Below are 12,986 nucleotides of genomic sequence, written 5' to 3'. Positions count from 1 at the left end.
CAATATTAAAAAAATTAGTTGGTATGATTTTGGATTATTTTCACTCATAAATCATAATATCCCATGAGCACTGCTCAATGAATACATCTGTTTCATTGTAGATTTCTCAAAGTGGTCACCATAAGTTATGGAAGGATTAGAGGATGAAACTGACCTACAATCAGTTTGCCAACTTCTAGGCTAAGATTTCCTTTCACTTCAAAATCTAAGCAATTGTTTCCCCACATTTTGAAGGGAATAACATTAATGTGTCAACTCCCAATGCCCTTTACATATGGCTGGTCACTTAAAAACCTTTTTATTACCAGTTTTAAAAAATTGTTGCAATTAACTTCTTTAATATGAGCATCATGGCATTAAAAATAGAGGGGCAACCATGGTGCACATGAGCAAATGTGTATCAAGATATATCTGTAGACAGAAAGGGAGCCTAGAAAAAAGAGAGTGGCATAAGGGTAACAAGATGGAAGTGGTCATTATCTGTGTAGTCATCAATGCTGAATGCTTGAAGAAGTCTTCTAAGGACCTTTCCACATAGCCATATAACCCAGAATATCAAGGCAGATATTCTACAATATCTATTTTGAACCGGATTATCTGAGTCCACACCACCATATAATCCAGTTCAATGTGGATTTTATACAGTTGTGTGGAAGGGGCCATCATGACTGAGAAAGTAGAACATAATCCAAGATATTACTCCCATCAGGTGACCTCTTATACTTGTATTCAACATAATTTTATTGTGGTGGCCAGGTACAATAATCAGACACATACCAAAGCAGTTTACTTTGAATGTCTTGCACAGAACAATTGTCCAAGGGATTTAGACTAAGTGGTGAATCATTAAAAGATACTCTATTATTGAAGACATTGAACCCATGACAACATTTGCAGATGGGAACTATTGCTTCATTAAGGGTAAGGTGTTTTTTCTAAATCTCCCCAATTAATTTTCTTTTCAGATTGATATCATGAATAAGGAGGCTAAACATAAGTTTGCGTTTACCTCCTTATTTTTGATAAGAAATTCCATAGTGTAACTCATTAATTGCTGCAGAAGCCAGATAGAGCCAACTTGTTCTAGGCTTTTCATTAACTATAATTGGAACTGCTGATCGTGATGTGGCAAAATATCCACTAACCATTAACTATTCATATGACTAGGTTTTTATTGTAGAAAAAAAAAGCTAAAATATTTGATACAGACAGGCTGAAAAACTTTTATTCCTACATCAACCCACTATATTCAAAGAAGAATTTAATCAGAAAGATAATAACAGTGAGAATAATCAATCAAAGGAATGAAAATTTTTCTCATGCTCTTTTCTGTTCAAAGAGCACATTGCATTAGATTGGTTTGACGGCTTGAAAGAAACTTCAGATTTAGGAGAATGTCCAGCTCTTCCAGGGTTGTAAGAACCGGTTCTTGGAATCTGGAATCATCCGTTGAGTTGACACAGTGGAATTCCAGCACTGAATGAAGAAGCCAATGGTGTTAAATGCCCCCATATGTTCAGAGCTGCCTCAAAACACTTAACAGCATTAGCCTAGAAGCTTTTTTTTTTTTTTTAGCTTATTAAGTCTCCTAGGATTTGACTGCTTCATTTGTGGAAATACAGAGAAAGATGGGGAAAGTCTATTCCTCTAACTTAGAGGCGTTACAATTTGACTGAAAGCGGTGAATGATTCAAGAAGAATGGACATTTTCTTATCAAAACTGTGGCTGAATTTTGGGTGGTAAAAGCATTAGATCATTTTATATGTTGACTTTTCTGAATGAATTGCAGCAAGTCCATTGCTAAACTTTAATCAATGGGGACAGCAAAAAAACAAAAAAAAACTATTTGAAGGATATAACATTAACACTGCCAGATAAATGCCATGGTGAGGACTGATTTTCAACATTGGTGCTCTCACGTTTCTTCCATGGGTGCCATTCTGATAAAGTTTTCCATTTAGAGAGAGAAGAAGTTTAATTGACAATCTTTTAAGACTCTTGTTTAAAAAAGCCATTTTTTAAAAAAAAGCCTTCCTTTTATTTTAAATAGTAGCAATATATGATAATTAAAGCTAAGCACAACCCTAATGTAACGTGTACAGAAAACAGTAATTCAGTTGCCCCTGCATTGACAATTCTCAGTCCCCAAAACTGTTTTTGATGGTGATTCACCCTTGAGACTGAGTCCATGTGAGTTCTAGTACTTTAAAGGGGAAAATATTTACTACTTGGTATGATTTACTCCTGGTTTTAGGGCATATGATATGCTTGTAAAACCAGGAGGTGTATGGTGCATCCTAGAAGAGTTTTAGCTGAAAAGAAGAATCTGAACAACAGTTCTCACTGTTACCATGATCAGAAGCTTTTTGTAGTTAATTTGGTTTCCTGAATATTTATAATATTGGAAGAAGACTACAACAGACAATGTACTCACAGTATTTCCATTTTGGAGTGAATCTGTCTTCCATTTGTTAAAAAAAATAGCATTAATACTGATCATATTAATCATGTGGGGAGAGGAATGAAGATAAGCCTGTGTCAGTTTTTGCTCATTTAATTCTCTTGCATCAAAGTTTGGAAGATTATTTTTTAAAGCAATCTCTTACATTTATAAATTCAAGCTCTCTCCACGCTCCCATGATTTAGTTTCCCTCCTAGAAACAATTCAAAAAGTAACACTTCTTTTCCCCCTCCAAAATATATAATACAGTTACTTTTACTTTGAAAGCCACTGGCTTCTGTTACAAAACGTTTCCATCCAATTATAGTAACAGCAAAGGTAACTATTTCACTACTTAGTTTCAATCTGTGCTCATATCATCCAAGTCTTTTTTGACCTTCCAGATTTTCCAGAATGGAAGCTCTATAATTAAAAATCAAAAGGATGAAGGATTGAATGGAATGCCTTACTTTATTCAGTCATTTATGAAAGCTGCCCCAAGTGGCACAGCAGGTTAAACCACTGAGCTGCTTAACTTGCGGACAGAAAAGTTGGCAGTTCGAATCCAGGGAGCGGGGTGAGCTCTTGCTGTTAGTCCCAGTTTCTGCAAACCTAGCAGTTCAAAAACATCCAAATGTGTATAGATCAATAGATGGGAAGGTAACAGCACTCTATGCAGTCATGCTGGCCTCATAACCTTGGAGGCATCTACAGACAACGCTGGCTCTTCAGCTTAGAAATGGAGATGAGTACCACCCCCTGAGTCAGACACAGCTAGACTTAATGTCAGGGGAAAACCTTTACCTTATGAAAACTAATAAAAAGCCTAGCATGTTTCCTTTTCCCACATTATTTAGAAGAATTATGCCTATTCCATATGTAAATGGCATTTTAAAGGCTAAAAGCTTCCTTTTTTAAAACTGGATTGTAACATTCTCAGCGAATAATTTTTTGCTTACTCCTACATTTCATTAGCAAACAGGTTGAAACAAATCTTAGTAAAAATAATACATGGGGATCAAGCAGGCTTCCTTCCAGGCAGACATCTGAGCCAAAATGTAGGAACTGTGCTAAATATAATAGAATATGCCGAACAAGACCCAAGCAGAGAGATTGCACTATTGTTTTTAGATGCAGAGAAAGCATTCGACAACGTGCGGTGGGATTATATGTTGAAAGTGTTGGAGTTCTTTGGAGTGGGACAACATTTTAGAAGGGCCATAGGAGCCATTTACTCTAGACAAAGGGCCAAGCTAAAAATAAACGACGAAATGACAAACTACATAGAAATTCAAAAAGGGACTCGACAAGGGTGTCCCCTGTCGCCGCTACTGTTTATTTGGATATTAGAAATTTTGAACATCAGAATTAGAGAGACCAGCGAAATCAAAGGAGTCAGGGTAAAAGGACACGAATTTAAAGGGAAGGCTTTTGCAGACGATTTGGTCTGCTTTTTAAGGGAACCATTAAAAAGTACATGCACATTATTTGAGGTTATTAACAAATTTAGCATGGTGTCGGGCTTCAAAATCAATAAGGAGAAATCGGTTTTTCTAACCAAAAATTTATCCAATTGTGATACGGCTGACCTAGAGAAATTGTCTAACTGCAAGGTAGTGCCAAGAGTAAAATATCTTGGACTATGGTTAACTAACAAAAACAGCAAACTCTACCAAAATAACTATGACAAAACGTGGAAGGAGATAAAAGGAGACCTTGAAAATTGGCAAAGACTCCAACTTACCTGGCTAGGGAGGATTGCTGTGATTAAAATGATGGTGCTACCCAAAATGCTGTTTATGTTTCAAAATTTACCAATTATCAAGGGGGTAAAGGTGTTTGAAAACTGGAAGAAAGATTTGGTTAAATTCATTTGGAATGGGAAAAAAAGCTAGAATTGCCTATAGGAATCTTATTGACGTGAAGGACAGAGGGGGCCTGGCACTCCCAGATCTCAGATACTACTATGAAGCTGCTAACTTTAGCTGGCTAAAGGACTGGATTAAATTGGACAACAAAAAATTACTTAATTTAGAGGGACACAATTTAAGATATGGCTGGCATGCTTATCTATGGGATGAAAAGGACAAGGTGAATAAAGAATTTAAAAGGCATATTATAAGATCCAGTCTCTTAACAACGTGGAAAAGATACAAGAAGGGGATAGAGCCCAAAACCCCTCTGTGGCTGCGCCCACTTGAAGCAGTCTTGAGACCAGCTACATGTAATGAAGTAGGAACTTATGAGGAATATTTAGTTAAAGAAAGAGGGCAATGGGCACTTAAGGGCAGAGAAGAATTAGGGTTAAAAGACTGGTTCAGTTTTTACCAACTGCATGATAGATTTAGAAAGGATGCGGCGGCGGGATTTGCATCCAAAAAATCCGAGTTAGAATGTATCTTAGACAGAGGCAACAAAGGCTTACTCTCAAGGCTTTATAAATTTATTCTAGACTACAACCTTGCAGACAACCAAATAAAAACCGTTATGATCTCTTGGGCCAGAGACTTTGGTAGAAACATAGACCTGGAAGAATGGGAATATCTCTGGAAAAAGGGGTTTAAATTCTCTCTGGCCGGCTCAATTAGAGAGAATATGTTTAAAATGTTCTATAGAACATACATAACTCCAGAGCTTCTGGCGAAAATAGAGAAAACAGAAAGAGGGGCCTGTTGGAGATGCAAGAAAGTAAAAGGAACATTTTTCCACTTATGGTGGACCTGTAATATAGTTCAAGAATTCTGGATAAAAGTGGTGAAAGAAACAAATAATATGATTACCAATAAGGTCAAGAAGAACCCCGAGACATGCTTATTAGGTTTATTTAGAAGGCGTATTAGCGCAGGAGATGAAGAAATTTGCCAATATTGTTTTGTTGCGGCAAGACTATTAATCGCAAAAACATGGAAGGGGGAAGAAGAGCTAAGTATTAGAGACTGGAGAGATAAACTGGGGGGATATATCCAAATGGCCAAGCTGACAAATAGTAACAGAGGAGGAAATAATGAGGAGTTTGCAAATAAATGGAGGCTGGCACTTGGGTATTTGGAAAAGAAGACAAAGGTAGATTTGATGACAGCCATAAAGGGGATTTAGCGAAAGAAGATACAGGGGTAGTTGACGGTCAGTTACGTGATACTTACTGAGGGGTATCGGAGGTCTAGGGGGTCGGGTTCACGGGTGAGGGGCAAGGGGGACAAGGATAAGTTAAGGTACAACAATGGTATAGCAAATCTGTGTTCATCCATTAGTTTAGCGACACTACAGTGCAAATTGTTATACCTGTCTGTATTTTTATTTATTTATTTATTTATTTATTTATTTTACTTCTTTTCTTCCTTTTTCTTCTGCGGCTGTATATGGATACATGTTACTCTATTTTTTGTTTTCCACTTTTACTAATAAAAATTAATAAAAAAAATTCTCCCATAGTATTATAACAAAATACATACAGCTTATTATTTTGGTGGCTAGGCTTATATGAATCAGTGGAAGATGTGTTCTAAGCTGCTTCTATAAACATGAATGCTATCCATGGTTCACCATTGCCTGTGGTTAAATTTTGGGCTCTTTTTGGTTGAATACGTAGAACCCATTGTGGAACTTCATCTGTTGTTTTTGTAAAGTGTTTATTCTCTTACTTTTGAAAAGGTTTTGTATGTCTGGATCTTGTTCATATAGATGAAGATAAAACTCTTACCCATTTTCTGCAAGGGGATGGTGGATTCTGTTTGCCTTTGTACACTTGGAATAAACCTTTGACATCAGTTTATGGATAAGAAAGAAAAGGGAGGCGAGATATCTATCATTACCTTTTAAATGAACATGCATCTTTCAGCCTTTTAAAATACCAGTTTATGATAGTTATTATCCTGCATAAATTCATTGGAGCTTCTGTTCATGCTGTAAAGTTTTTGAAATAGCTCTTTATAGCTCACAAAAAGCCTTATTCAGATGATGAGGAAAATGATCTCAGGTACATAGGGGTTCCTGTGTGTGTATATGTCTACTTTAAGATGCATCCGCAAATACTATGTTGCATGTACATGATAATATGGATCCTAAGTTACTAGCCCTTTGTAATTTTCAGTGTGTGTGTGTGAATAGATAGATAGGACAATTAATGTCTAAAAAAATCATCAAATTATCCACCTAACCATGTTCATTAACATCTCCTTATAGCAGGATCTGAAGCTCAGTATTACTGGGTGTACGTCCATTTAAATGGGTCAGTGTTAGAACTCAGATGATAATGCAATTAATTGATGTATCCCAGAACCAAATAGAAAGGAACATCAATTAAATGAATGCTTGACAATTTGTTGTATTGGTTACTACTGTATTTCGTAGAAGCACATTATTCAAATATAGTAAAATGAGAGTAGCTTTTTAATTTGCTGTATTTCTTTGATTGTAAGACATTCTCCCCCCCCCCCCCCATGTGTCTCGAGAAACGGGGTGTATCTTAGAATCATAGGTGCTTTTTAGTATATACAAATAGAGCTTTTTCTATTATACTGAAATTAGTATGCATCTTAGACTCCAAAAATGGTATTAGTGAAGGCAACTGCTAGTGGGAGAGGCAAGCCTATAATTTGCCCCATATAGAACACATTGCAATAGTCTAATTGGAATACATTGCAATAGTCTACCCTGGTGTATTTGTGGTCACTCAGGCTTGTGTAAAAAGTAACAGTATCTTTACTTCAATTCAAAAGATCAGACAAAGCAACAATATATACAGCAGTCTGTCAGAATTCACACAGAGAACATAGGGGATAAATAGTTCCTTTAAACAGTCTTTAAATCTGCCTCATTTGCCTTATAAATAATCAGGTTTTGGAGAGTTGGCAGCCATTTCCTTTCCTGACTATTTCCAGTCAGCCCCCTCTTCATTCTCCGAGGTAAAAGTGGCAGTTAAAACCATTTGTCTCAGCACCAAGCTAAAGACAGTAGCCAATCGGAATTCTGGCTCCTGGCTGGCACAGCCAACCAGCTGTTGACACATGCCTTGCCAGACAACCCATTATATCATGGTGCCTTTTTACAAATCCTCACACACATGTGTATATACCCACTGCTGTGATGCCAGCTAAAAGCAGCTCCTGGCAGAGCCTTGTTGGAAACAGTGCTTCTCCTGATCACACACATGGCGTGACATCAAAAGGGACATCTCTCGCAAAGATCTGCCAGGGAGCTGGGTTTAGCCAGCAAATCAGTGGCAGCAGCCCAAGTGCACAGTCTGCCCAGCTGAACTCAAAACGGGCTTTTCCATGCTGTATTTCAGGCAGCTCCAGAATACAGCACTCCAGATTATTTTGGCATATGTAGGTACAAGCTATGTATCCATTTTAAAGAGCATGTAGGTTTAGGTTTGATCTGCTTTGGAGGTCTCTTGATTTGATCTGGAGAGCTCCCAAGTCTGTATAAATCAGTGGTTCTCAACTTGTGGGTCCCCAGGTGTTATGACCTACAACTCCCAGAAATCCCAGCCAGTTTACCAGCTGTTAGGATTTCTGGGAGTTTAAGGCCAAAACATCTGGGGTTGAGAACATCACAGATTGAGAACCACTGATGATGCTGATCTACTTCTGGAATTTAGATTGGTTTCAAATAGTGAGGTAGTGACTATTATAAATTTCCAGTGTTCTGATACTTGTTACATGTTTAAATAGTATTTTTTCCAGAGAGTCAGCAAAGTCTAATTACTTTGTTCCTGGTTTTTTTTTCAAGATGTGGTGTGTTTGTACTGCTAATCTAGTTACATTGCTGAAAGAGCCAAACATACAAGGCAAGGTTTCTTCAAAATCATTTCCTCAAAGCTAAATGCATCATTAGTAAAATTTGCTTTGGCTGTGATCATCACTCTCAATGTTGAAGGAGATAGTAGGTTATATATTTGTACTTTACCTGGACTTCTCCGGAACTTTCACTTGTGAGCTTTTCTTCATTTTTTAATGATAAAACAATAGATGATTAGGCTGAACAGGCAATAATAAACTTATAATGCAATGCAAATTGTGTTTACATAGCCATTAAAATATTATTTAATAGCTCGTGAAAGCATGCCTTTAAAATACAGCTAGTTACAGAGCAAATAATTTTAATTAAAAACTAATTTCCCATGATAATAATTGAAAGTAAGTTTAACTTGTTCTACATTTTTAAGTAAATATGCTGACCTATATAATTTGGTGGCACTTTAGGCTCCCAAGTAATTTATTAGCTTTATGCAGACCTAAGAGGGCTTTAATAGGCTCGAATCTTTGTCGAGAGGACTTTAAAGAAAGAGCAAAATCCCAGCTGTTACATATGCACCCGATAATGTGGCCATATGCACAAGCAGTTTCTCTTGTTAATCCTGTGAATAGGTATTTGCTATAGAAGGTATACAAGTGGAGCAAATGACATTTTGCCATTTCTGTTGCAAAATATTTGCATGTTTCTTTTATACAAGAAGTAGTTGATTTAGCCTTGGTTTAGGACAGGACATGACAGGCTGGCTTGGAAATCTAATTTATTGACAGAGTTAGAACAAGTAGGATTCTGCTTTTAAATATCAAAACAATTCAATGCTTTCTTGAGTTGTGTGTGGTAAACTGAGCAGTGTTCCTTGTAAAGTGATCCATAAATATAGTTCTTCTGATGCAAATTGTTTGGTGGTTCACTGTGCGTGTAAGTTGTCTTTCAACTTATGGTGACCCTGTGAATTTCAGAGGATTTTTAAAGGCAAGAAATAGTTAAGAAATGGTTTCACTGCTTTAAGAAAATCCTTCTGTGTTGGCCAGAGAAATCGCATTTCCATTCCAAAGCTTTGTAGATTCATAAGTTCACTTTCCATTCTGACAGTTACACTTCGCTTGTTTGTTTGAAAACATCTCAATCCTTTGGGATGCGGGGAGTGTGAATATATTATGATAACCATTCAGAGAAGTAATTCAATAGGCATTTCTGAAAGTAGCAGATCTCAACCCAAGCAATGACTTTAACATCCAGTTGCTCTACAATATATTTTGGGGACCACAGAAGATGTCATAGTTTGACTCACATGTTGTTTTGCTTGTTGTAGACACAGACAAAGGAAGGGGGGATAGCTCTGGAGTGCAAAAACAACCTTGACAAGTATAAAATATGAGCAAGCACTAGTGATTAGCTTTTATATTTAAAATTAGTTGATACACGTTTTGGCTGTAAAGTTGTTGAGCACGCTGATTTAATGGCCGTGTTATGCTTCCAGATAATTAAATTAAAAGTAAGGAAACTGAGAGACTGAGTGTAAGTAGAATCTCTCAAAGCAAAATGTGTGTGTTTTTCTTCTGAGCTTTCCATGCTGCATCAGCAGGTGTTTAGACCCTAACTGGAAGCCCACAAAAGAGAGGAAATTCTGAATTAAGGCTCATTATAGGGGCCTTTTCTCCCTCCCATGTGCCCATGCTAATAGGAGTGACACACGCATATCAAGAGGAGAATAGCCATCCATAATGAGCCCAACTTCGAGTTTCCTTCCTTTTGTGAATTTAAGTCAGAATCTGAAGCACCCACTCTCGCTAGGCACAATGCGCAATTTTAGTCTTCTCGAACAAGTAACAGAATTGAGAGTAAAAATGAAACCCCAGAGGAACATTAGTGATGCTGTTTTCAGGTCATAGCTCTAATTGGCCTTTAAACCATTTACTGTATGGACCACAATCTATATAGGCTTCATAGTACCAAAATGGTTTTCCTAAAGGCTATTATTAATGCGATTATTCTTCTCAAAGGATTCTTCCAACATTTTCCTTTAGTTAACATATGGTAGTTCTTCTACTTTGGAAAATTATTGTTCCCCCTTCCCCCATGTATCTTTCTTATGAAAAAGCTTTTGAATCAAACCCCAGAAGTTGACATGTAAGTATAGAAGATAGATTTAGTTGAAAGCTTATGCAACTTTTCTCTGATATGCTTTATAAAAACAAACACACACAACAACAACCAAATATTTTAGAATTGACCAGAAGTTTCTGGGCCAATATTTTTAAATGCAAATGATTTGAATCTGTACATGTGTTACCATTTTATAACTATTTTTTAAACTGACAGGTTCCTAACGTGATCTATAAAGCCTTGAAATCCATTAAAATCTTGGAGCTCCCAACTTAAAATCTATATCTAGTAACCCTGTAAACATGATGGAATGGTATAACTTAAAACTGAGCTTTCCAAACATTTCATGTTGGTGACATGCTGACCTTTCATATTGTAGACATGAATCATTTCTTTACACAGTAATTCAGTTTTACTAGCAAACCAGAGTTTAAATCAGGCATGGGAAAACTAAGGCCCATGGGCCAGATGTGGCTCCCCAGGTGTTTACCTCAGGCCCTCTTCATTTTCCTTAACCTCTTGGCATAAGGACACAGTAGTCTGTCATGTCCTTATGCCAAAATAAATGAGGGAAGAAGGCACACAGCAAGTGAGAACCCTCTGGAGCACTCTCAACCACCATGTATCTCGCCCTCCTCCCAGCATAAGGATGGTGCGAGCGGCCCCATCCTTATGTTGGGAGGACAGATCAAGGAAGCCATGTGGCAGCTGAGAGCCCTCTGGAGCACTCTCAGCTGCCACCTGTCTCAGCCTCCTTTTTTTGTATGATATGTAAGTACCTAATGCCAAGAGGACAGCCCGAAGATCGGGGAGGAGGATCGGGGCAGTTGCTGTGTGTCCTGTCTTCCTTCTGGTATAAGAATGGGGCATGCAGCCCCATCTTAATGCTGGGAGGACAACCTGAGGATGGCCCAGGCCCTGCCCTGCCCCCACCTGGCCCAGCCCTCTCCTGGGCCCTACTTTTCATGGGCCCTTCCTGCCCAGCGTATGAACGGCCCCCCTCCCTCCCAGCTTGGACCTCCTATCCGGCCTCACAATGCAGCCCCAAGGCAAAAAAGTTTGCCCATGCCTGGTTTAAATCAACCCAATGTAGAGAAACAGATAAATACATAAATTGTAACAAGGAAATGTACAGGCACACTATATATATCACTAGCTGTGCCCGGCCACGCGTTGCTGTGGTGAAGTATGGTATTATGGGAAATAAAGTATTGAGGAATTGGTGGTAGTTAAGGTAAAGGGTAAAGGTGTGGAATCCAGATAATCCAGTTAAAGCAGATAATATAAGGTTATATGGGTTATATAGCTGTGTGGAAGGGCCTTGAGTCTACACTGCCATCTAATCCAGTTAAAATCTGATAATCTGTATTTTATATGCAGTGTGGAAGAGGCCTAAGTGAGGCCTAACTCTGCCTGTCCCCTGGGTGAGTGGGTTGCTAGGAGACCAAGTGTGTGGAGCTTAGCCTTCTAACTGGCAGCAATTAGATAAAAACAATTATTCCTCTCCCTCTAATTAGGACTTTATTTTTCTTTTCTTTTTGTTGTATCAACCTGGAGGCATGGATGATGGGTTGTGTTGTCAATTTTCGAGGTTGTGGGGTGCTTAGTTTTGTTGTTTTGGTGGTCACCAGGATTCCATCACTCTTTTTTATATATATAGATAAAAGCCTTTCATTTATATATTTTAAAAAAAGATTAGTTATTGCTTATTTCACATAGACTCAGAGGTATTTTGCTAAATTCATGTGACACACAAACCCAACAGTTTGGAAAGCTCTGACATAAAAACCAATAAGAGAACAGTGGTAATATTGTCAATTCCTTTTGTTTGAAATGCCCATGTAAATAAACTAGGAATGGAAAAGAATTAAAGAGTCATTTATTGATATAAATTATTAGTTCTATAGCATCTAATTCAGAGGTTTACATGTTATTCTGCTATGCACAAGCTAAGCTGCTCACAAGTCCGTAGGTTTTGCTTATATATTTTGGCATCAAAGTGCACTCCATGTGCAATGGCACAGTGTTTCTTATAGACACTCAGTTGTGGGCATTTAGAAGTCAAATAAATCCGTTCCAAAATGGAGCAGTAAGTCCCAAGTTACTTAGCTGGATTTTATTTAGGAAATCCCACACTAATTCTGTGCTCTAGGGGAACTATGTAACAGGATTGCAAATATAATCCTGTCTTGTGCTTTTGTTTTTGACAGGCTTCAAGAAAATTTCTTTCTTTTTTAAGTCTATGGTAACTAAGAATATTTTTCCTGTTTGCAGAGCAAGCTTTACATGGAAGGATTTAGAAGCCTAAAAGAAGGAGAACCAGTGGAATTTACATTTAAGAAATCTTCCAAAGGCCTTGAATCAATACGGGTAACAGGTCCAGGTGGGATTCCTTGTTTAGGAAGTGAGAGACGACCCAAAGGAAAAACAGTACAGAAAAGAAAGCCAAAGGGAGATAGGTAATTCATTTACTATCTTTTTTCAATTTATGCATTTTTTTCTGAATTTTTTTACATGGAGGTTAAAATTGTGTAAAGAATGGCAACTCTGCAGACTCTGACAAATTCGTATACGTTTATGATTTGTGAATTACTTAACATTTAAAATACTAGTGGATTTTCTGAAGTTAAATGTTTCCTGAGCTCAGATTACTCCTGTTTAATAACAGATGATGCTGGTGTT

General features: G+C 37.6%; 1 protein-coding gene across 3 annotated transcripts in view; it reads left to right on the top strand.

Moving 5' to 3' along the window:
• The window catches only part of lin28b (lin-28 homolog B), a 133,026-nt gene that overhangs the window by 73,488 nt on the left and 46,552 nt on the right, over window positions 1-12,986 (top strand). For all 3 annotated transcript variants that reach the window (XM_008119963.3, XM_008119964.3, XM_008119965.2), the window contains one exon: window positions 12,579-12,763. In XM_008119963.3, coding sequence (XP_008118170.2) covers window positions 12,579-12,763 — 185 coding nt within the window. The remainder of the gene's footprint in view (window positions 1-12,578; window positions 12,764-12,986) is intronic.

The sequence above is a fragment of the Anolis carolinensis genome, chromosome 1 (genome assembly GCF_035594765.1).
Source record: "Anolis carolinensis isolate JA03-04 chromosome 1, rAnoCar3.1.pri, whole genome shotgun sequence".
In the NCBI taxonomy this organism is placed as follows: Eukaryota; Metazoa; Chordata; class Lepidosauria; order Squamata; family Dactyloidae; genus Anolis; species Anolis carolinensis.
The sequence above is the reverse complement of the archived record's forward strand: the minus strand, read 5'-3'. Positions and strand labels throughout refer to the sequence as shown.